At 46.8% G+C, this 25834-nt stretch overlaps 1 protein-coding gene across 1 annotated transcript in view; it reads right to left on the bottom strand.

The window, feature by feature from the left end:
- Window positions 1–2606: 2606 nt before the first annotated feature.
- The window catches only part of HSD17B3 (hydroxysteroid 17-beta dehydrogenase 3), an 83679-nt gene continuing 60451 nt past the window's right edge, over window positions 2607–25834 (bottom strand). Inside the window, exon 12 of the mRNA XM_045839809.1 lies at window positions 2607–2809. Within this exon, the coding sequence (XP_045695765.1) occupies window positions 2607–2809 (203 nt within the window). The remainder of the gene's footprint in view (window positions 2810–25834) is intronic.

Here is a 25834-nt window from a genome sequence, read left to right as displayed (position 1 = left end):
TGGCTTTCTCCACTGGACTCTAAACCTTGAAGAGCTTGAGGGCTACTTCTTGAATTTTTTCTCTTCCCCATTCACACCTTTGTCTAGTGATATCATCCAGTTTCGCCATTTTAAATGCGATTTATATCCTGGTGACTCTAAAATTTTTATCTCTATCCTCAACCTTTCTCCTGAACTCCAGACTCATAAGAGATCCAGCTGCCTGTTTGACATCTCTCCTTGGATGACTTGGGAAAGGAAATAGAGGAGATTTGAGGCAGGGATACTATATGAAATAGATGACTCTGGAAGGGGTAAGCTCACAGATAAGCACAGCAGGATGGTTAGGTTTGATGTCCATCTAATGTTTAAAGTAAGGTCAGTCATCCCTACTTTGTAATTTTCTCTAGCTGTTCAGGCATAGGAACACAGATTGTATTCAACCAAGCTAAAGTTTTCAAGTAGAGTATTACTGCTATGATTATGGCATGAAAAATCTTCCAAAGCCTAGTGACTTAAAAAAATGTATATAATTTTTTAAAGATTTTATTTCTTTATTTTAGGAAGGGGGAGGGAGGGAGAAGAGAGGGAAAGAAACATCAAAGTGTGGTTGCTTCTCACATGCCCCCTACTGGGGACCTGGCCTGCAACCCAGGCATGTGCCCTAGACTAGAAATCAAACCAGTGACTCTTTGGTTCCCAGGCTAGTGCTCAAACCACTGAGCCACACCAGCTAGGGCTATATATTTTTTTTTTATTTTGTTTCACAGGTTGGGAATTCAGGCAGGGCTCAGCTGTGTGATTCTTCTGCTCCTCATGACATGACAGAAGTCACTCAGTGGTACTCAGCTGGCAAATAGGCTGGTCTGGAGCATCAAAGTCAGCTTCACTTGCACATCTGGCACCTAGGTGGGGGTGGCTGGAAGGCTGGGTCCACCAAGACTGCTGATCCAGGAGCCTATATGTTACAGAACAACAAGGTGGGGCCTAGGCAATATATTATTACCAAAAGGAAGCCCCAGGTTCGTTATGTCTGCCACCTATAGGAAAGCTGTCTCTCAATGCCAGAGATTCGTGAAAAGGAAAGGAAATGTTTATTTAATGCTATACAGACTTAAAGTAGTGACCTAATATCTTCATCAAAATCCCAAAGTCCCTTAAAACATCCACAAACACACACAGTCCTTCCTCAAAGGACTTCCTTCCCCCCTTTGCCCAGTCTGGGGTACCATGTCACAGGAAAAGAAATAGAAGTCCATGGTTCAGGCAGCCCCCAGTTCTTCCCAGTAATCCATGCTCGGCTGGGAGGCCTCCCTGGGTTCCCGGCACCATCAGCTGTGTCGCTGGGATCTCTACTAAAGCTGGGTGGTGGTTTCCCCTTCTAAAGCTGCGGGGGTCCCCACTCTGGCAAAGGCACATGGTCCTCTCTCCCAGGGCCACAGGAGTCCCCACTCAGCCAAAACCGCGTGGTTCTCTCCCCAATGGCTGCCGTGTCTGGGTTTAAATCCCTGCACCAATCTTCCTCTGCAGCCCCATTTCCGACTCCTCCCACACTTGGCCACACTTGCCCTCAGTCTCCCATCCTTTCCAGCTTTTCTGGCTGCCATCGTAGTTCTGGGCAGGCGTGGCCCCATGTCATGGAGCCAATCTTCTCCAAGCTCCCACACAGGTGCTATAACTCAGGGGACCTGCCCCCAGTCACATCTTGGGTGTGGGGGGGGGGTTCCCTTTCCATCCCCCTAGCCCAGAGCATAGCCATAGCTATTTAGCATATCTAAGCGACCAGCCAAAGGCTATAGGTATGTTAAATGACCATGCCATGGATTACCTGCAAAGCTGTTGCTGTACAAAACAGCCCTGCATGTTCTTGCTCCATGTGTCCCTTCCCCCCACTCACACCTGTGGGGGAAGGGGTGAAGACATCTTAAAATCTCCTGGACACCTTGAGCTCTGGACCCCATTCAAAATCCCTGTTTGGGGTCCCTCCTCTTGGCTGCACCCTGTAACATATACATGGTCCTCCATCACTGTAGGAGGAGCATGGACATTTTAGTGCAATGCACTCCTTATTTGGTTGGCTGGCTTCCCCAGAGTGAGGAACCCAAAAGAATGAGAGGAGAGCTGCATGGCCATCTCTAAGCCAGCTTTATAATTCACTCACTGCTACTTCCACTGCATTCTTTTACTTATAATTGAGTCATAGCCAGTTCATATTCAAGGACAGAGAGTTAGACTGCAGCTCTCAACAGACAGTGACAAAGGCACAGATGAGCCTGTGGAAGGGCCACATGGATTGGGAAATGCAGTCTTCCTCACAGAGCATTCCAGAGGGAGAGCAAGGATATGGTTCCTCACATGACCAGGAAATTCAAGTGAGTAAGGAGTTAAGTGGACCTCTGAGCAGACTTCCTGATAGGTGGAATATACAAGGATTAGAAGTCTCAGTGAGATAGAGTATTTAGCAGTTAGAAAACCAGAACAATAGGGAGGGCTTGCCAGAGAATGGGAGGTTTTAAAAAGAGATTTGAATAAAACTACTTCTGAATGACAAGATCCAGGGTGTGACCTTGGGAGTGGCTACTTAAAATGAAGGAAAAGAAAGGGTCATTCATGGAAAAATGTCAAGTTCAAATAGGCAAAGGGTTGTACAGGTCATCTACAGGGATATTGAAGTCCCTGAGAATGGGCCTGCACTGGGGTGGAGGGGCAGACTGCAGGCCCAAGTCTGTACACAGTCGCAACCAGGAGGACAGGACTAGGAGTCCCACTGTCCCCATAAGAGGCCAGAAGGGGCATAGCTGCATATCTTGATCTTCAAAGGAGCAGGACTCTGCATAAGAAGAGGGACACAGACGTTAAGAAGCAAAAACAGAGTGAGGAAGCCACTAAGCTCCACCTCCCACCCTCAGGGCCAGAGTGTAAGAGAAAAATCTGCCTTTACAACAGCAAGTGGGGTGCTTTGCACTCAGTTCAGAGGAAGCCAGCTCCCATAAAGGCTGGACACCATGATGATGCTCAAAGAAGACTGGGAAAGTGAGGGATCAGCCCATCACAGCATGGGAGAGTGAGGAAGACAAGGCCAGAAGCTGAGGAAGTTGAGAATGACTGGGGGGGCCAAGGTTCCTGAGGTGAACAGGAATATGAGGCCCATTGTGAGTCTGGGAGGGAGATGAGAAAATCAGACCTGCAGCCCTGAATGTTTTCTCTGAGGACCTCTGCATTTTCTCTAGGCTCTGTAGAAGTGGTGCAGTAGGGTGGGAGACCCCTCAGACCTCACTCCTGGGAGGAGGGAAGAACTCCTAAACTGTCACCTTCTCCCTGCCCCATTCTCTTTTCTTCCCTGAGAAGAGCCATCCCACCCTTCAGATGAGGAAGGCCCAGGCCTTGTAGGTCCTTAGTGGTGGGCTCTGGGAGGGAGGGGGCGGGTGAGTGCAGCGATGGTGAGCAGCTTCCATTCTACTGCAGCTGATTTGCTCTGAAAACATCCAAAAGCAAATATGTCATGCTTCAGCAAGGACTGATTTCATTCCTAAGATGCTCTTATCTCTACGAGAGGCTCATATTCTTTCAATTCATGTAATGTTGGCCATATTTCTTACGGAATAATAAGCCTGACAAGATCTTGCTAAGGAAGTACCCATTGCCTCCCTGCCCTGGTTATATCACAAAGTGTCGTCATATTAACTGTCTGTTCATTCACTCACTCAATCACTCACTCATTCAACAAATGCTTACTGAGCACCTACTACGTTTCCAGGCCCTTCCCTCTGCACTGGGGATACTGCAGAGAACAAAATAGGGAGAAAAAAAATCAGACTAAAATCTCTTCCCTGGTAGAGTTTACATTCTAATGGAGGAAGGTAGAAAGCACTACAAAGTAAAATAATACAATAAATACAATAAAATAGCAAGGAAACGAGCATGTTAGCAGGTGACCACTACTGGGGAGAAAAACACAGCTCGGGGGATCAGAAATATGGGGGCGGACAGGATGCTCAGGGAAGCCTTCGGTGAGGGAAAGCTCTTGGGGCCACGCCTGAAGGACATGTCCATTGTGCCCAAACTATGTTTGCAGAGCATCTTGGTTTCTCTCCCGCTGCAGCCTGACAGGAGGAAGAAGTGCCCATGCACCCAGCACCTCTGGCCTCTGAACCAAGACCTAGCTTAGCAGCAAACGCAATGCCCTGTTTTCTATATTACAGATTCATTTCCTCAGACTTCTCTCCCTGCCTCAGGGCTCTGCTTCTCCCCCCTGGCTCTTTTCTACCAGCTGACCCCTTCTCCACTTGTTTACACTGCTTTTGACCTCTGGGTGCACAAAGGCCACACTCATAACTGATATCTAAATACAGGGTCTATGCAAGGATAGAGACAGGAAATCCTGGAGGGGTGTCCAACCTTTTGGCATCTCTGGGCCATACCAGAAGAATAAGCATTGTCTTGGGCCACACATTAAATGCACAAACACTAACGAAAACTGATGAGCAAAAAAAAAAAGGTTTTAAGTAAACTTATGATTTTGTGTTGGGCCGAATTCATGGCCATCCTGGGCCACACATAGCCTGTAGATGTGGGTTGGACACCCCTGTAGGAGGACTAAAGGTGCACTGAGTCATCTCCTTCCTGCAGAAGCTTCCGTCTGTAACTACCTTCCATTTTCTCAAGGTTATTCAGTGTCTCCCATGTTCCTTTATTTTTTCTCCCATGACCAGCTGCTTCTCTTTTCTTCCTTCTCTCTGTGTCTCATAGACAACTGCTTACTGTTGGATAAGGGGGACAAGGTGACAACAAACCTTCATTTCACCTAGTGGCTGACACCTTTTCTGACATGCTAGAAAAGTCACTCCTACCTCCTTCTGTCCACCCCACCCCTGAAAAGCCAGAGGATGAGCAACCCCTCCCTACAGAGCAGCAATAGCATCAGCTCCAAGTAGAACCCTCTGTACTATTCTATTTTACCAAAAAGATAGATTTTCCATTGCCAAAAAGAGCATCTTGTGTCAATCACTGTCTTGAAGAGGCTGCCTCACGCAAAGCTCGGCTAGCTCATTAGGGAGAAGAAAAGTTGCCAGAATGAAATGAGAACATGTCAGAAGGAGCAGGAACAGCTCTTAGGAGGTCAAGCTGAAATAGAGAGCATATAAGAGAGAGAAGGGCAGAAGCTGTGGGAGAAAAGAGAAGGAAAAACGAGAGACACTGAATAGTCATGAGAAAATGGAAGTTAATAAACTAAAGAAGCTGAAAGAAAGTCAGTCAGCTTACTTAGTTATTAATAAATTCATCGTGATTCTTTTCCTTCAGCAACTGAGATATGAAACACGTGGTGCAAACCAAGCTCATACTAGCTGCTACTACTAGTAGCTCACAGAAGTGTTCCCTAGTTGGGCTCACTTACTTACTAGGGAATTTCAATCCCAAAAGGAAACATTTAAGTAAACTATGAAGGGCACAGAGCAGTGGATGTAGCATGCTACCAGCTGGTTTCTTTAGTGTATCATAGACGTGTGTCATTCATGCACACACACACATGTGGTCGTCTCTGGTCTGAGAGAAGAGCAACTGGCAACAGAGATTAGTGGGCAGGCAGGAGGAGAAAAATAACTTATTGTTCGTTGTGTGCCTTTTTCAATATTGTATATGCTTTTTAAATATTGTACATTTTACCTATTAAAAACAGAAATGGAGGGGGGAAATAGATACAATTTTAGGCCCCTGAAAAAATTCATGTATATTTTCTGAGCTTCATACAAGGATAAGCACTAGGGGAATCTGCGATGTAACTCTCGGTGAAACCCATGTCTCCCCGTATCACCTCTGAATGAGCCAGGCGAGGAGAAATACGGTACCACAATGGACCAATCCCAGCTTCCTGCCTTTTGCTCCTCTGGGGGCAAATCTTGGTTAGTAGATAAATTACCTAAAATAAAATGATCTGCTCAAATGTGAATTTACTTAGGGTTTGAGCATGTCCTACAGAATAAGAAATCATTCACGGTCTATAAAAAGTACCTGTAGAACAGAGTACCGCTATGCATGTTGTTTTTTTTTTTTTTTTTTCAAAATATCTAATGATGGTTTTGTCTCAAGCATCATAAATATTTAAATTCCCTAAGCCCTGCATTTGCATAGCTGTTTAAGTGGAATGTGACCCAGACAGTGACCAGTGACTCCTTGTTTCTCCCAGTCCATCCCTACCTCTCTATGTCTTGTTAGAGCTTCTGGGCTATTTCTCGAAATTAGCATTTTCTTTTTATTCCCCAATAAATATGCCTTTGCATGTTCCATAATGAATAAAGAATTATAAAATAATGAAACCTTCTCGTCAGCAGATCAATTCAAACTAAGGGGGGAAAAATAAGACCTTTGCCTTGGTGCTATCTTAGATAGCTCACCACTCATCCAGGAGGTAGACAAGCCAAGGACATAAAAGACAAGCGATGCATCAAGTTGGAAGATGAGCCATTAAGGAGGAAATACAGGAAAGCAAAATTCAGTGTCAATGAACAATGTGAAAACAGACTTCAGGTACATGGAGGGCTGGTCCTGACTTTGGACCCTCCCCTCCCCCCCCACACATACACACCATACTATATTTGGTAAGCTGTGATTCACGTCGCTTTCTGGAAGGTTTTTACTTGACTGGGGTGTTGGATAGATGGCCGCAGGGTGTTCCAGCAGAGAGTACTCCTGAGATCATAGGCTTTCCCTCAGGGGCTGTGTGAGGGGCAAACAGGACTCTTGGGAATCTTGTAGCTCTTCCTCTGGAAGGACTTGGCCACTTTCTGCCCTTGCTTTCTTTTCTTCCAGCATAAGTGCAAGACACCAGAGTCAGTTAACTTAAGCATTGGTAATTTACCCCAAATCTCAGGCAAGGAAGACCAAACCATAGATGTAACCACCCCAAACCATAGCTGTATAATGATCCCTTAGAATCAACTAAACTGGAAATGCCAGCCCCTGGGGGAGAGCCAGTGAGAGGGAGGAAAGGAGAAAAGCAGCTGGTACAGTTTTCCTCCACCTCAGACACAGGTTGTTCTCAGATGATAGTTCAGCAATTACAGGTGGACCCATTTCTACCACCTACCCGCTATGGGCCCCGTATTACTTTGCTGAAGTTAGACCACCTGCCCAGTTCAGGCCCTTTCTAAAACTCTCACTTGGCTTATTGTATCACCTTTCTATCTGGTCCACTGCCTTGAGCAAGTCTGTATTCCAACATGCCCCACTAATGCCTTACACCACAGGGGGCAAACACAAGGCTTGGGGGCTGAATCCGGCTCTCCACCTTGTCTTATCCAGCCTGGCACCAAGTTTCTACCTGGCAGCAGCACTGAGCTCTCACTTAACTGTTAAGGAGTAGTTACATTTATACGGTCCTAAAATTACATTCGGCCCTTTGAAGGCAACCTCAAGGCTGATGTGGCCCCCAGTTAAAATGAGTTTGACACCCCTGCCTTACAGGGCAGCTTTAGCCCGTCCACCCCAGATATTCAGCCTTCCTACAAATCCTTGCCTGGCACTGAGCCTCCAATCACCCTTCCTGGGTCAGCTATGCATCTCTCTCAAGCTACAGACTTCTGAGCTGATACCTCAATGACCAAAAAGAGTCAGTTATGTGGAGAGGCAGCAAGCACAATCCATATAGTGGCTAAAGCATGTGAAGAGTCCCTGAGACTGGAAAGACTTTGGGTAAAATCAAAGAACTGCAGGGGACCTGTGTTTCTGGAAGAAAGGGAGCACAGCAGCTCACCCTGGGGCGGGATTGCAAGCCTGAGCACGTCACAAAGAAGAGGTTAGCTCTCATCACTGTAGGGCTCCTGACCTAATGCTGACAGAGTCCCGTTTAAGTCAGAAGATCCCAGTGGCAACTGCCAGGAGAATGGATCAGGACGGTTTGGGGATGGAACAAGGGTGGAAGTGATCCTATTGTAACATCTGGGGTGAAGTGACACAGGCTTCACTTCACAGGTGAAGTGACGTAGGACAGGTGACTCTGAAGGCAAAGAGCAGTTTACAGACTCAAGATACAGGTCGGAGGCAGATTGGAAAGGATTTGCTGGTGAAACAGATGTGTGAAAGGTAGGGTGGATGGAGGAGTGAGATGGAGAAAACCAAGATTGACTTTCAGCTTTCTGCCTTGAGCAAAGGGAGAGGGTGGCAACTTTTACTGAGATTGTGAAAACTGGAGGAAAAGCAAGCTTTGGATTATAAATCATGAGTTTGGTTTTGGACATGGGAAGTTTAAGATGCTTGCAAAATACCCAAATGGGAACATCCAGAAGACAGATGGATGTCCAGAAGTAGAGCTGGAGCTCTGGGGAAAAGTGTCTGGACTCTGTTGAATGTGTGAATGGTCTTTCAGGCCATGACGATGAGCCAAGCAGTTGGGGTGGCTTCGGTGCTGAGACCTTCACCAGGTGCGTGGCCCACAACTGAGTAGGCTGTTTGCCTGTGCTGCATGCCTGTGTCTCCAGGTGCCACCTGGGCTCACAGAACCGCCCCCCCCCCAACAATCACCGAGAAATTGTACAAGCTGTCTTCTCCAACATGCTCCAGCCTCGTAAGAGGATGTGAAAGAAGATTGATTATGAAACCCAAAGTACAAGAAAAGCCTGGTTATAATGGGAAGAGTCCGATCTTACAAACCCAAAATGGTTCCCAGTTGTTGGCATGATTTCTAGGCCCCTCTGCCCACACAGTAGGAGCCGCTATGGTGGCCAATCAGCAGAGGGCCAGCCAGCTCCAGCCAGGGGAAAATCTGATTATCTACCTAACAACATCTGATAGCAACACCGAACTTCCTGCCCCTCCTCCCCAAAATCTCTCCACACGCCCCAGGCCTCAGAAGAGACCCTGCGTTACAATCACGAGCTCTAGCTAGAGAGGGCCCTTGGCTGAAAGGATGTGCTGAAAGCCAGCAGAGAGAGATTGATGTGCAGAGCTGGGCTGCCTGAGGCATGTGTTCGCCATCTGTCAGGCGGAGGGAGCCCTGCCAGCCCTACATGGTTATTCAGTACTAAAAGAATATTCTTGAGTTTGACTGACACCCTGGGCAGCCTTGGCCAAGATGGTTGGACTCTGGGGTCCAGATGGGATGGAGGGGCCTCCGCTCTCCTAAGGAAGATGCCTCCAGAGGGCTGGGCCACCCAGGCTACACAGGCAGGCTCTCCCGGGCCTGGGAGGCGAGTGTGGCTTGGCCAGGGCCAGGCAGGCCTAGGCCTGAGCTGGGACTTTTATGTGTGGCTCATCTTCAAAGACAGGGTGGGACTGAAAGAAAATATTCTTCACTCTGTATGCTCCTCTGGGGAGTAGTAATGCCAGGCTTGAAGGGTGCCTCCCACAATAGAATAATCATCTTTAGGCTTTTCCTAAGAACTTGTATATTTAGATAAGTGTTGTCCATTAATTTCAGGCCAGAGACCAAGAGTGGACAGAAGGACCCTCTTCAGTGTTCGTCCTGCTGGCTCCATGGACTACCGGGCTTGCCCTCCTTACAGTGCCCTCCTTCAGGGAGGATTTGGTACTCCCTTCCCATGGAAGCTGGGACTAGTCAAGTAACCCACATTGGTCACTGTAATGCAGGCAGAAGTCAGATGTGCCCTCTCCAGGCAGAAGCATTCAAAGCATGTGGCTGGCTGCATCTCTCTTCCCTCTGTTACCCCAGCAAGTTCCAGCCAGAGGGCCTCCTTAAGGCTGGATCCCAGAGCACACGTGGAGCAGAGCAGTGGCCAACCTGTAACAATGCTATGATGTGAATGAGAAATAAGCCTTTCTTTTTGAACCACTGAGATTTGGGGCTTGATTGTTTTTGTAGCAAATCCTAGCATATCCTTACATATATGCCACTGGCCCACACCACTACCATGCCCTTCACACACCCTGCAAGGTGTTAGAAGTTTCCATTGGGAGGTGTCAAAATGTCTTTGCAGCAACAAAATGCAGAGGGAAAACTGGAGGAGATTTAATGAAAGTCTGTCACCCATTAGGTTTTTACCTAATGGGTAACTAAGAACAGCATCAGGCCTGAAACCACAAAAAAAGCTGCTTAAGAGGCATTGTGTCAGTAACAAAAATAAATAAAATCTGGGAATCCAGACCAAAAAAAGCCTCAAACTTCCCCACCACTGATGTCAGAGGGTAAGGGTCCCGATTTAGAGCAAAGAGAGGGGGTTGGGCAGAATGTACTTGTGGGTTATGACACATCTCTCTGCTTTACACATCTGTGGGCTCTCTTGACATCGGATAACATCTCAAACACTTTCATCCTGGTGTCTGATCTAATCTCGCTGGAGGTAGATTGGTAAAAATCAAACTCTTACAACAGTGCCTACTTTGGTTAATGAAAAAGGCTTCTGCTCCTCTGAATCAACTGCCAAGCTTATCAGTGAGTCTTTCAAGAGGGAGAACTACTGCTCACCTCTGCCTCCAGGCCCTGGCAGAGAACAGTGGGACTTGCCTGCAGCCAAAAAGGTTCCCAGTCAGTTATCAGGGCATTTCCAGTTTGGCCATGAAAAGTCAGATATCTTCCTCCCAAGCTGTTCCCCGGAGGCCCCCAATAGGCTCTCAGAACTGAACTTCATGTTTCCCTTTGTGCGGTCAGTTACTGAGAGTGGGCTTACCCTATTGAAACGAGACCCTGAAAACCCTGCGCATGATTTCGGGTTTAGTTAACAACTCAGCACTCCTAGCAGGTTCAAGTCTTGTGGACTGGCGGCTCACGCACTGTGCACACAAACAAACATGGGTACACTCCTTCTGCCACAAGGGCGGGGCCCTTCCGGTGTGGTTCAGACTGGGTATCAGGGACATCTGTCCCCCCAGCAGCAGTGTTATGTGGCCAAGCAAGGGTGGCCCCTGTGAGTGGCAAGTGGCTCTGGAATGAGGAAACGTTTGCCTTGCCACAAAAGAATCATCTGGCAGCACTTTTCTACTTTTTCTTTCTTTCTCTTTCTTCCTCCCCATGGCAGTGTCTGAGGCCTTTTTGTGCCCTCCCGTCCCATCCTTACCTCTGACATGCACCTCACATGCCCTCCTGCCTCCTCAACTCGGAGCCACCCATGCCCCGTTATTTTTGCCTGTGAATAAACTTCAATCTCATAGCCAAAAAAAAGTACTAGTATCAAAATCTAATACTGTCTTTGAAATTAGTTAATAGCAATATGAAAAGGAGCAAGTTGTAAAGAGAAAGTGAGCACTATGGCCACACTTTGAAGTACCTTAGACTGAAGCACAAATAAACAAAAGGATAGAAAAGGAAGTAACTTCTGAAACTTGGGGCAAGCAGGGTAGCAGCCTGCAGGCAGGTTTTGAGACGTTAAAGCCTCCCACAGGCTTGCGTATCTTAAGTTAGATACTGCAGCTGGGGCCTCCTTTGTAGTTTTTATTGAAAGGGGTCTCAGCTCTGAATTCCTCCCTCTGCACCACCCAGCAGTGGAAGCAGTGAGGTTTCTTGAGTTCAAGGCAAGAGTCATCACTTCTCCCCTCCACCTCCACCCTCCCTCAGAGCCTTCAGTCGCTTTGCTAAGGGACAGAGCCATGAGTGGGGGCCAGCAGAAGGCACCCCTATAATGAATGGGGCCTGGTTTGGGGAGTCACCTGGATTAAGTGTGACTGTGGGCTGTCTTGGGGCAATGCTAGAAAACCTTCCCTTAAAATCATCTAGACCTGTTACTCTTGACATTCAGTCATGGAGAAGGATCATTCCTTTGGGGCTTCTAGTTTTTACCATGCACTTAATTGCTGCAATAGGGAAAATTGCAATGGGTCAAAGCTCAAATCAAAGACACCTGCCTTCCCAGGACACAGCCCACAGGCAGCGGTGGTGACAGGGCACTTTTGCCTGTGATAGAGCGTGATGTGTTTGTCTTCCGATGCTCTGAGAGCAAAGTTTAAGAGAAAGCTGGAGCTCCTACCACTCACTATGAAGACTTTCCCACTACCTGCTCAGTGTCTGACCCTTCTTCTTTCTGCAGGGCTGGGTGTCCTCTGCTCAATGTCTCACAGATAAGCCTCCAGCCTCCCTAGGGGAGGGAGGTAGTTGCTGGGGTAAATAGGCAGCTTGACCCAGACCTATATCGACCCTTGATTTTTGGTTCCACCTTTCATGGCACCTGGTGCCCTTGAGAACTGACAGGCTCTGAGCGACAAATGAGTCTTTTTCTCACCTCTCTCCCCTTTTCCAACACTTAGAAGAGACATTTGGGGCCCACTCTGTCTGTCACTACCTCCCTAGCAGCTCTCTGTCTTTCCTAGACTTCTCCAATCTCTCTCCCACTGAAATGTTGGCCCTTGTGTTTCCTTTATTGTCATCTTAGTGAGTTTCTTTGAAGGGACAGGAGATAAATACATGTGTCTAATCCACCATGTCTAATAAGAAGACTTCTTTGTTTTTTTAATCAAATTCAAGTTCTCTATCCAGCTTTTATCCACCAACTGGCTGCACTTACATACCACTCTTGCCTCCCACTATGTATTCATACAGGCCTTTAAATCTAAGCAAATGCCACACCCACTCCCAATTTCATTCTTTTGTTCAGATTGCTTTTTCTGCACTTGGTATCACTTCCATATTTATTTTGAACTCATCTCACCTCAAATATTGCTTGCTTCCATTAAGCATTCGATGACTAGTTTAGCCCACATAACATTTGGTTCTCAAGTTCTTTGAACCTCTACTGCTTGTACCATGTATTCAACCCTATTTATTTATTTATTCATCCATTCATGCATGCATGCATACATTAATTTCTTTTCTTATCATTGGAGAACTTGTTTCTAAAAATCTTTAGCCAGTTCAGTAGGGACCATAAAGCACCCCGTATAACTGACACACATGAGAAGAGTATGCAAGGACAAGGAAAAGCCAGAGCAAAGACATAAAACGAAAAAAAAAAAACCACGTACTATCATGTATCGAGTCCTACCAACCCTCTCGAAGGAGCCACCTCAAAACTGGCTTTTCTGACAGTCCATGTGAACAGGGAAACTTGATCATTAATTTTAATATGAGTTCCCAGCATGACAAAGTTCACCTTGAGAGTGTACTCAACTATGTCATCTCAGAAGACCTGAAGATGGACTCCGAGGGATTATTGTGGAAGGGTCAGTCAGCTTTCATAGCTAACATGGCAGAAGAAAACGACCATATTCCTCCACCAAAGAATTCCTGACACCGTTGTTTCTGACAAGACACCGGACTGCCAGGCCAGCCCAGGGCGGTTTTTGCTCGGAGCACCAGCAGTGCCGCTTGGCCACACTTAGGCCCCGACCTACAGGCCTGGCAGGTCACTCTCACATGAAAACCTGGTTTTCTCTGATTTCAGCTGTAAAATGGAGATACACTTACTTTACCCACTACTCACAACTAATTTTAGGTTCAATTGAGTTAACATTCAAATACTGTGAAAATTTAAAAATTCAAAGTATTATTATCTTCATATTGTCTATGATTTTTCTTGAAGTCTAATTACTGTTGTGAGAAGCTGTACTTTTAAACTCACAATCATTCTTGAAATCATTCTTCGTGGTTTGAAAGTGCCATACTGAAGACACGCTACAAGGCTTCACAATGAGTCGGGCTGACCAGAAACACAAAGCCACCTCCCACTCAGCTCTGGATGCCCTGCATTTAGAACAGAGAACCTAACCCAGGAGATGCTCAGCACAGGCAGAAGTGTGGTTAGTCAAGACGGCAGCAGAGCCCGGTGGCTGGCTCCAGAGCCTGTCCACACACTCCATCTAGTCAGACACCTACAACCACCCAATGAGGGATGTGTTGTCACCACTTTAAACTAATGGAAAAGTTAAATAAATTACTTAAAAACCACTTAGTAAGTTGCAGGGCATTTCTGAGTCCTGAACTTTGTTTACCAACTACCAGTCTAAAGAGTTTTTCTTAACTGGGACTATGGTGAGAATTCTGATGGACAGGGGAATTCTGAGTCTTCCATTACCTGTAGCAGACACACCTGTGCATGCACACAAGCACACAGAAACTATAAAGGACTCATGATAGGCCAGTGGCTCTAGGAATGATTGTGACAGGCACAATCCTTAATAATAAAATGAAGTCCTCCTTTCTGGGAATGGCATGGGCAAGTTATTTAAATCTGTTTAAAGCCAGATGAAGGGGAAATGCTGTCTTTGGGATCTTGGTTGAAAACCTTGGAGTATAAAGTCCTTTGTTGGACTCTGTCTCCTGCCTCCAGCAAAAGAACATTGTCTTTCTCTGGCATTGTCTCAGATCTCTAGAGTAGAAGCCACTCTGTTCCAAGCAGGCCTCTTGAAACATGTTAGAATGGGAGGGGCAAGGGGAAGAAAGCTGCTTCCCCACAACCACCAACAGCTCGCTGCTTGACCCGACTGCTAAGTACTCAGGAATCACTCAGCCCGTGAGCCACCATGCAAGGCACCGACGAGGAGCAGAGGGGGCAAAATCCAGGAGAGGCCACACAGTTTTACCTCCTGGCCACTGCCCATGTGGCTGATAAGGTATGACACCCAAGGGAAAGGTGACCGGCATGAAGGCCCCAATGAGGAGTTGCTAAGAATTCCGGTGCTGTGGTTGGCTAATACTTAACCCCACCTCCCACTGAGAACACCAAAAATGCTGATAATGTTTTCTTTTCTTTTAACTTTTTAAAAGCATCAAAGATTTGATCATTATCACACCAAATCTAAATGAAATCACAAACCCAAAGGGATAGCTGTGATTTGAAGCTCTTTTTCCCCAGGGTTTTGCTGAACTTGGCACATTTGAGCTCCAATTTTTAAAGCCTTGTGGGGCTCTTGAGGGGAAAAGACGACACCTAAGGACCACCCAAGGCGGGGAGTCTAATATGCAAGTGGGACTGGTGGGGCCACCCCACCCCTCCCTCCTCCAGAAGCTGCAAAGAAAAGCTGTCTTCGTGCTGAGCAGGAGGGAAAATCTTCCCTGAAAAGTTATACTCACAGGCTTGCTCTCGCTGGGGTTTGCAGCCAAAAATACAAAACCTCAAACTGTGAATTTAGTTAAAAGTGTTCTAGATGGACAGAGGCCTTGGGTGGCAGAGGAAACTACAGGTGCTACCTGAAAACATTCCCTCATTTTAAGCCTCAAAGAATCCCTACAAGCCCTGGCCTGGCACTTCAGTTGGTTGGAGCATCATCCCATACACTGAAAGGTTACGGGGTCCATTCCCAATCAGGGCACATTCCTAGGTCATGGGTTCAACCCCCAATCGGAGCGCATATGGGAGGCAACCAACCAATGTTTCTCTCTCACATCAGTGTTTCTCTCTCTCTCTCTCTCTCTCTCTCTCTCTCTCTCTCTCTTTCTCTCTTTCTCTCTCCCTCTCCCCTCAATAAACATATCTTTCATAAGGATTTAAAAAGGGAGAGAGAGAGAGAGAGAGAGAGAGAGAGAGAGAGAGGGGAGAATCCCTACAAATAAGCAACAAGTGACCCAGTGAAAAATAATCAAGCATACCACAAAAGGGCATCATGAGTGAGAAGCAGCAGAAACAGGGTTAAGGTGCCAGGCTTTCATTTAAAGCTTACGGGGCCTATTACAGGAGAACCACCAGGGACCACATCTGACCACACCAAGGCGTAAGAACATTTTAGCAAAAAAAGACAGAGTATTAGAATAGGGGGACTGTCTCCCAACATACAGGTGCACACTAGCGGACCAGTAGCTTAATTCCCTGACATTGAAAGTGGCTAGAAAATTAAAGATGCAATGGGGTGGCTTTTCTGTCCCTTTCCTTGTTCCCACATTGTTTTCACTCACACTTGAATCACAAGAGAAGCTACTGCACTGCTTATATTTCCAACGATTGGGGCCCTCTGCTGCTCCCTGAATAATCAGCCCACTTTCCTTCATTAAGGAGCCCACCAGGACCTGCTCTTAGTGCCCCAAGACCTGGAGGGCTCCCCTAATTCATGATACCCTCAAAATTAATCTGGCCGGCCCTTGCTGGTGTGGCTCAATGCACCTGAGCACCGGCCTGCGAACCAAAGGGTCACCAGTTCAATTAGCAGTCAGGGCACATTCCTGGGTCTCAGGCCAGGTCCTCAGTTGGGGGCACGAGAGAGGCAACCACACACTGATGTTTCTCTCCCTCTCTTCCTGTCAAAATAAATAAATAAAATCTTAAAAAAATTAATCTAGTCAAAGCTCATTCCATGGAAACTAATGACTTTTCTGCTATGCCAACCAGTTTGGCAAAAGGTGATCCAAGATCATTTTTATCTGCATGAAGATCTCTGCACTCTGTTCTGAATAACCATTTCCCACTTCAATAACAGTATCCGTAACCCCATGAGGTCCAGCTCTGAATCTATTTTCTTGACTCCTGCAAATTTTATAAGCACTCGAGTCAACTGCCCACAGCACCACCACCCCAAGGCTCCCAGAACCAAGCGGGCTGTAGGGTCATTCTCCTCCAGCCATGCTCTACAGCAGGGCCTGCCCACCCCTCCACTGCCCTGGGCTCCACTTGCTTTGGACTCCCCATCGCTCTTTATACTGACTCCCTCCAGCTGGACTTCCTGGCCCTACCGGGGGCATCTGTGCTCAGTTCTCTAACCTCTGACCTGAGACCTGAATGCCAAGTGGCAGCAGCTGTGCATAATTGGAGGCAGGAGCCTTCCAGGCAGAATGGGAAGCAGGTACACAGGTCCTGCGGTGGGGGCCAGCTTAGCAGATCCCAGAAACAGAAAGGAGGCCAGTGCCCTGGATGGGGTGAATGAGTGAGGTATGGCAGGAGAACAGGATGCAATACTAAATAAACGTACGTGCGTGACAACATAGCTTGGGGACTGGCACCAGCATCTGTTCGGTAAAATTGTTTTCCCTTTCCTTCTCTGTCCAGGAGCATCCACATGCTCCCCGACTTCTTGCATTGCAAGTAAAGTCGGATGTGGCCTGATCATGCCATGCCACCAGGCAAGGGCAAAGCCCGGATGTCACCCTACCCCTGATAGCTGGGGCAGGGTTTCAAGCAAGGGAATGGCTAGTCTAAATCATATTTTTAAAAAATCATTTTGGCTGTGGCAAATTCATCATCAGACTGAGATGCAATAGAAGGCTCCTGCCTCAGGACAGTGGGCAGGGAATTGGCTCAGGCCAGGATAGTGGCCCTGGCAGCAGGTGAACTGGAGGGAAATTAGTGGACAGGTCATACTTTGGATGTAGAGCTCACTGGACTTGCTGATGAACCGTGTACATCTCATAGTCCCACCCACCCCACCCCTACCTCTCAGAAGTCACTCCATCCCCTGAACCTCAGAAGGCAATCTGCCACGTGCCTGTAGCAGGCAGGAAGGCCTGGGGAGCTACCACACCCCAGTCACCCTCACTAATAGCCCTGAGTCAGTGGCTCTCAAGCTTGATGCGTCAATCGCCTGGTTGCCTTGCACCTTGGGTGGGCTAACTTGGAGACATGAGTTTCCCTAAATTTTCCCATGGAATAGTGCTCTGATCTTCCACTGCATTAGCCAGCTCAGTGCTCACCTGTTATTGGCCACCTTGCCCTCTTTCCTGTCAGGTCCCTCCAGGAGGATAGGCAGGAAGTACCAAACTCCCTGGTGGCATTCACGGACACAAGGTTGGCAGAGGCCCTTCTGCAGTCCTCAAGAGATGAGGACCCAGGTTTTCTGAGTGGCTGCCTCCATTCTCCTCTTCTCCACCTGAAGGGAGGCCCCAGGGTGCTGAGTTCTGAGAAATGAAAAGGCTCCACCTACTTAAAACATCTCCCTCCTCCCTGGGCCAGACCTAAAAATTAGATTAGAGTCACACCTCTGCTTCAGGCAGTCCCCACAGCACTCCCCCCTCTGCCCCCTCTCCACCAGGAATGGGACCCAGGGCGGAAAGGGCCATGTGAGCACATCAGTGCAGGAAAGCACTATCTCTGCTGTTAGAGGATTAGCAGTAAAAGAGAACAGAGCCTCTAGTGAAAGCAAGAAGAGTGAATACTCACTGTGAAAATAGTGATGATGGGGGAGGGGGGCGGATATTGTCTATGAATGGTGTTTTTCCCTCCTCCTGGACTGTACTTGTGAAGTTATCTAAAATGTACAAGGTGCATGAAAAATAGGATATTCACAAGATATTTACTGATCATGAAGGGAAAACTGTAACTTGACTTTGGAGAAAACTGGCAGACACCACTTAATCAAGTGAGGACATTATGGGCCTCCTGACAGGATGTCCTGTGGGATTCTGCCCAGACTAATCCTGAAAGAAGGTCAGACAAGCCCAAATTCAGGGACGTTCTAAAAAATAACTGGCCTAGACTCTTCAAAAATGTCTAAGTCATAACAGAGAAAGCCAGAAGGGAGCAGTTCCAGATTAGAGACTCGAGACCCAGCAACAACCCAGAGTATAGTCCAGAAAAGGACATCCGTGGGGCAACGGGAAAACACGAATAGGTAGATGAAACCGTGTGTCCGTGTTAACTTCCTGGCTGGATCATCAGCCTGTGGTCAGGGCGTTAGGAAACACAGACTGAGGCACTGAAAGCTAGAGGAGCACCATGTCTGCGACTCACTCTCAAATGCTGCTCTTGAGGGGCTCTGGGGGAACAGCATACGGGAAGTCTTTGCACGACTTTCCCACATTTTTATAAGCCCAAAATTATTTTAAAAGAGTAAGTTTTAAAAAATAAAATGTGTATTAACTTTATAATTAAAAAAACTTTTCAGAAGGAAAATGTGTCTATATTCATAGCCTGCACCACAAACTCACGGGATAGATTTTTGCTGTCAGCAAAGTTCCCAACAGCCAGGAAGAACAAGGAACAAAAGCTCTGTCCTGCCCTCGAGCTGTCAGAGTGCCAGACACACACAAAGCTAGGCCTCTGAGGGGCTTTGCTGAAAGATAAGTGCTGATAAGGCCTGCAGGTTGTCTCCAGCAGCCTCGGCCCCCCAGCTGGCTGAGCGGAAGCCAGCCCTTCCAGAGCTCCATCCGACAGAAGCCAGAGCAGAAAGCAGCAGCTGGTGCTCCCCCCAGGGTCTGAGCAGCCCCTGGGCGGGGTGCCTGCCAGAATGGGGACACTGCTGGGCCCCTTCCCAGGGAAGCCAGGAAGGTCACAGCCAACATCTCCTTCAGATTTACAGGGAGAGCACTCTGTTTGGATCAGTTCAGGAAACCAGAAATGGTGTGTGTGTGTGTGTGTGTTGGGGTGGGGGTAGGGAGGTACTTGGCTTATCAGGGGGATCACTTCATAAGTTATATATGTGTCTAACCACTGCACACCTAAAGCTAATATAATATTGAATGTCAACTGTAATTTTAAAAATTTTAAATAAAAAACAATTACTCATTAAAAAGATAAGCTACAAAAGCAATGAATGACTTAAACTGTGTCTCTCTCATCAAACCTAGTGCAGAGTAGACCTAGAAAAATATGTCCTTCGCTTGCCTTTGGCAATGCCCACCAGGCCTGGGGAGAGGCTGCAGCCCGTTTAGTAGCCACTGACCTTGGACACTGCTCCTTATAGGTCAATAGACCAATTCCCTGGGGACCAAACTCTCCCTAACAACCCAGAAAGTTTTTCCCGACCATATCGAGTAGCTGTCCCAAGGAAGTGTTACTTGGAAACACTGTCCTGTCCAGGTCTGTGCCTGGTCCCCAATTAAATAGCTGGAGCTAGGCATCTTGGTGGGACCCTGGACAGACTGGCCCCAGCTGAATCAACCAAAACAGAGGCCATGCTTACAACAGATGCAAGAGGCTCCTCTCCTCCACTTTAATTGGGGGGCCACCTTTCTCCAGCCCCCTGCTTTTAACTTCTGGGACATGTATCCATGAAACAAACCCGTTCCTGCCTCACAATCATATTGTGAAAGGGGAATTGGGTAAACCAAGAGGCTGAAGACAACTATCTGGCGTCTGGAGCACTAGCACGGAGGCACACTGCCCTCGTGCGGGGGCTCGGGAAACGCCAGGCAGGGCGGGCTTTTCCAGTGGGGCCCCTCACTCATTACCCGGGTCTTCCCGAGGTATGACAGTTAAACTACAGTATGACTCATCTGCATTATAACTAAAGACTAGTGCATGGGCATCTGGTGGATCTGAGGCTGGGAAGGAGAACATTCCAAATGGGGAATTAAAACCGCAGGTTTAAGGTCTGGCTTTGGAACTCTAGGTAAGGTGCAGGAAATCTCTGTTCCCCTCTGCAAAGGGAAGGGAAAAAAAAATAAGTTGTGTTGCTTTCATCACAGGGTTGTTATAAAGATTACATGAAGTGATGCGTGTGATATAGGCTTGACCATTCCCTACACACATGCGCACATAGCAAGATAGTTACTGTCCCGTTTCAAAGGAATTATGAACAAAAAACACTGTCCTTTCTAACGCCCCTCCTGCACGGCCCAGTCCAGCTATCCCTGGGTCTTTGGCTGTAAGGAACAGGGATCCACAAGGCTCAAAGATGGGGAAGGGTGTCCACTGAGAGTTTCCGAAATGTGGCCTGGCGAAATCCCAGGACAGAGCCAGTCCTTCAACTGCCATGCAACTAGCGTCAGGGTGCCCGTGTCATTGGGACCTGTGCCACATCACGGCTCTTGTAAGTGGCCTTCCTGCACCTGACCCACAGCTGTGCTGTGTTCATGACTTTTACTTTGGAGAGGCTGTGCCCTAGTTTAAAACACCCTGCCGCTCACACTTGCGCATTCACAAAACCTGCCACCAGCCTCAGACTCTCCATTTCCCATCCCCAGGCTCCTGAACTGGAAATCTAATCAGCCCTAGTCAACTCATAGAGCCAGGCTACTGCGGTCACTGGATGGACCTTACTTAGGTGCCAGGAAACAGTGTGATTTCACATAAAAATGCTTGTGTCTTTCTACAGGGCCATGAGCCAAATAGTGGGGTGGCTTGGGCTAAAGACCACGGTGGAAGTGGGGTCAGTGAAGGCCGCACCCCCTTCTTGGATGCTAACCATGCATGCTTTTTCTTTGATTTTCCTTGAGCTCCAGGAACTATAAAGGTACTCTGAAGCAGGCAGCAGAGCTTCGTGACTATGAAAGTGGGGCCCAACTGCACCTCGCCAAAGTTCTATAAGCCTCTGGGACTGATAGACTTTCCTGAGGGTAGATGGCGTCCCATTACAGCGGTAGTCTTGGTAGCTGGGAGCCAGCTGGCCTGTCTTCCAGCGCCCCCTAGCGGAGCAGCGCCTCTGAGCACGTTGGCGGATGTGTTCTGAAACCTGCCAGCAAGGTAAGAAAGAGAAAAGACGGTCTCTTCTCAGCCTCCCTGAAGCAGACCTGAGCCCTGGGCTTCTTGCACTTTGTATGTCTTCAGCCAAGATTAAAAAGATTCCGATTATCAAAAACTACTTTTCCTATATCTTATTCTTCCCATAACTTTTTTTGCTCACAGCAAAATAAGAACAAGTTCTTCTGTGCCCAAACAGTGGCTGACCTTTATTTCCAATCCCATGTAAAAGTAACACCTAGAGTTGAGGCCACTAAGTCCATGAACTTGAGAGTGAGTACTCCTTAAATTACACACTCGGGGAACCTCACCAGACTCGCTTTAGTCCCAGCCCTGTTTCTGAACCTCCTTCAAGAACACAGATCGTCAGTAGACAAGTTAACACTGGCACCTCTTCTCGATCGTGCTCATTGCAGCTGTAATTCTACCTTTGTTTCTGTGGTGAATTGGTTGTGTCTCCCCAACTGGACCACCAGCTCCAGGAGCTTCATCAGATCTTCAGTGCCTTGCACACTGTCAGGTGTACGTTAGATACACAATAAAATATGTGTTGATTGACTGGGGAGGGGGCAGAACTCAGTAAGATGACAAAACCTCTGGAGTAGGGTCAGAGTCATGAGAATGGGAATCCCAGGAGGGCAGAGGATTCTAACAGCCTCCAAATGATGTCATCCAAAATGTCCTAGCCCAGAGGGAAGATCTGGCAGTTTCCTCAGATATATTCCTCTACCCTGCACACCTTTATCCATCATGTGGTATAGGTACACAAAGTCAATGTAGGTAATAAAGTTGCGGGGGGGGGGGGGGGTGCTTAGTTCCTGCCCTTGAGGGAAAACAAGCCAAGCACATCAATGTCTAACTACATTGAGCAGGTTGTAAGGGGAGAGAGATGGCATTTGTTGGGTGCCTCTTGTGAGCCAGGTTCCAGAGACTTTACCTGTCTGTGTTATTTCACAAGAGCCCAAAATGCCACATCTTCTTCACTCCATTCTGCAGCTAAGAAACTAAGCATAGAGTTCTGGCCAAGATGGAGGCATAGGTAGAAACATTTTACTTCTTCACACAACCAAAAGAAGGACAACAACCAATTTAAAAACAACAAACAACCAGAACTACCAGAATAGCTAACTGCATAGAACTCTGACAACCAAGGAGTTAAAGAAACATTCATCCAGACTGGTAGGAGGGGTGGAGACGGGCAGCCAGGTGGGCAGAGAGGACCTGCAGTAAGGCTTTGGACCACACAGGCAAGGAGGGTCTGGCTGACAGGGAAACTAAAGACTCAAAACCTCTAGCTGTAAAATACTGTGGGGGTTGCCATGGTGGGAGAAACTCCCAGTCTCACAGAAGAGTTGGTTGGAAAGTGGGACTAGAGTGGAACAAGTGAGCAACATTGTTCCCTCTCTAACCCCTCCCCCACAGACAGCCCCACAGTGCAGCAAAGAGGGTTGCCCTACCCTGGCAAGTACTTATGCTCCTTCCCCTTACAACAAAACAGGTGTGCCAAGGCAAAGAAGTATGGCCCAAATGAAAGAACAGATCACAACTCCAGAAAAAGAGCTAAGTAATGAGGAGGCAGACAACCTATCAGATGCAGAATTCAAAACACTGGTAATCAGGATGCTCACAGAATTGATTGAGCTCGGTAGCAAAATGAAGGAAGGAACGAAGGCTACCCAATGTGAAATAAAGCAAAATATACAGGGAACCAACACTGAAGGGAAGGAAATCGAGACTCAAATCAATGAGTTGGAACAAAAGGAAGAAATAAGCATCCAACCAGAACAGAATGAAGAAACAAGAATTCAAAAAAATGAGGAGAGTCTTAGGAACCTATAGGACCATTCTAAGTGCTCCAACATCCAAATAATAGGGGGGCCAGAAGGAGAAGAAGAAGAGCACGAAATAAAAAACTTATTTGAACAAATAATGAAGGAAAAATTCCCCAATCTGGTGAAGGAGATAGACTCCCAGGAAGTCCAGGAAGCCCAAAGAGTCCCAAAGAAATTGGATCCAAGGAGGAACACACCAAGACACATCATAATTAAATTACTCAAGATTGAAGATAAAAAGAGAATCTTAAAATCAGCAAGAGAAAAGGAGAGAGTTACCTACAAAGGAGCTCCCATAACACTCTCAGCTGATTTCTCAAAAAAAATCTTACAGGCAAGAAGGGGCTGGAAAGAAGTATTCAAACTCATGAAAGGCAGAGACCTACATCCAAGATTATTCTACCTAGCAAAGCTATCATTTAGAATGGAAAGGCAGATAAAGTGCTTTCCAGAGAAGGTCAAGTTAAAAGAGTTCATCATCACCAAGCCCTTATTACATGAAATGTTAAAGGGACTTATCTAAGAAAAAGAAGGTCAAAAACTATGAACAGTAAACTGACAACAAACTCATAACTATCAACAACTGAACCTAAAAAACAAACAAAAAAACAAAAAAACCTAACTAAGCAAACAACCAGAACAGGAACAGAATCACAGAAATGGAGATCACATGGAGGGTTATCAGTGGGGAGTGGGTGGGGAAGAGAGGGGGAAAAGGTACAGAGAATAAGAAGCATAATTTGTAGGCACAAAATAGACAGGGCAAAGATAAGAATAGGACAGGAAATAGAGAAGCCAAAGAACTTATATGTATGACCCATGGACATGAACTAAGTGGGGGGATGCTGGAGGGTAGAGAGGTGGGGGGTGGGGGATAAGGGGGAGAAAAAATTGGAACTGTAATAGCGTAATCAATAAAATACACTTTAAAAAAGAAACTAAGCATAAGAGATTAAATATTTAAAATTCACATGTGCCTAACTCTAAACTCTATATTCTTTTTGTAGCATCACGTTAAAGAGGTGCCAAGTGAGAATTAGGTTCTGAGGGACAAGATGAGAGTTTGGGATAGGCCTCGATATTAGGATTTCAACTGGCAGGGATGCTATGGATGTTCTAGAAGGGGAAAGTTACAGGATCTTGGAGCAGTTCACAGCTCAGGTATATGGGATGTTTCATCATGTCTCAGCTGGAGGCACTGCATTCCAAACCTTCTCTATGCCCACCTGCCTCCATACAGCTGACTGCAGTCCCTGGAAGCACTAGGCCTTCATCTGTGGTGGCCCAAGAACAGTCTCAGACCAGTACAGGGCCTGCTGCTTCACAATCACCAGGGAGTTATTTAAAAACTCCAATCCCACAAGAATGTGAAGCAGCTATGGGATCCTCACACACTGTTGGTGGGAATATAAAATGGTATTAACTGCTTTGGAAAACAGTCTGTTTGTTACTTAACAAATATATAAACATACAACTATTATATGATCCAGCCACTCTACTCCTATGTTGGGAACTTCCCTGCCTGGTATCAGAAGCTGTAACCCCACCAAGGCTAAGGCTGAGGGAATGACCTTGGACCATAAACCACCAAGGAGACAAAAGCTTATCTCCCTGGCAGGAGCACCGCTTCTGCTCCTTTTACTTTACCCTGCCTGGCCCCCAATGCTTGGTTGGTTAGCCAATGACAGGTAAGATTCCCCAAGGGGGGGACAACCTAAGACAGGCACGATCACATGAGAGGCCCCCAAGGAAGGACTTTGGGGGTTACAGCAAAAGGGGGTGATGGACCCTCGCCCCTCAGCTTTGACAAAGCCTGAGTCCTCACTGTCTGTGAGAAAAATCTCCTAATCTCTTGGCTGCCTTACTTCCCTTGTTCCACCTAAGCCTGAAACAATGACAGAGGGTGGTGCAGCACTGTGCTGGAAAGGGCGGGTTCCCCTGGTGATCAGACCTAAGAAAGAATATGTAAAATCCTGTGAAACCTGCTTTGTTTAGAATGCTTTCAATTAACTGATAAGGGTCCAAGGAAGAAGTAAGTTTCTTCCTTAAAGTTTTTTACAGCTCTTTACCTATCTGACCCTGACTCAAAATAGGCCCTCAGAGTTCCTTGTTTTTTGATCCTTACTTCCCAGCAATAAGTAATGAACTTTACCTGAATTCCTGTGTAAATGAACCCAATAAAAGCCGTTGAGGAAAAGGCTCTTGGTCCTTTTCCTGTGAGAGATCAGCCACCTTTCTTCCCCAAGCAGATCATGTCTTGGTAGACTTATTCTCATCTGTGGCAGATGGGGGGACTCTGCGGGCAAAGCTCCCGCACACTCCTAAGTAATTTACCCATGAGAAATGAAAACATATGTCCATATGGAGACTTAAACATGAATGTTCATAACAGCTTCATTTGGAATAGCCCCAAATTAGGAACACCCAAATGTCCATCAACAGGTGAATGGATGAATAAATTGTTCTGTAGCCAATCTACAGAATACTACTCAGCAGTAAAAAGTAATGATCTATACACACAACAGCATTTCAGAATTATTATGTGGAATAAAAGAAGCCAGACTGAAAAGGAGTACATACATACTGAATGATTCCATTTATATAAATTTGTAGAAAGTGAAAATCAATCTATAATGGCAGAAGTCAGATCACTGAGTTTCTGAGGTAGGTTGGCATGGGGTACAAGGAAGTTTGGGCGGCCTCATTTGCTAGAGTGGCCATAACAAAATACCACAGACTGGGTATCCTAAACAACAATTTAACAGGCAGCAATAGAAATTGTGGTGATAGTTTTGAAACCTATCAGATTATGTACAAGTTTAT

The sequence above is a fragment of the Phyllostomus hastatus genome, unplaced genomic scaffold (genome assembly GCF_019186645.2).
Source record: "Phyllostomus hastatus isolate PE091 unplaced genomic scaffold, TTU_PhHast_1.1 phas_contig_312, whole genome shotgun sequence".
Lineage (NCBI taxonomy): Eukaryota > Metazoa > Chordata > Mammalia > Chiroptera > Phyllostomidae > Phyllostomus > Phyllostomus hastatus.
This window is presented reverse-complemented; position numbering and strand designations above follow the sequence as displayed.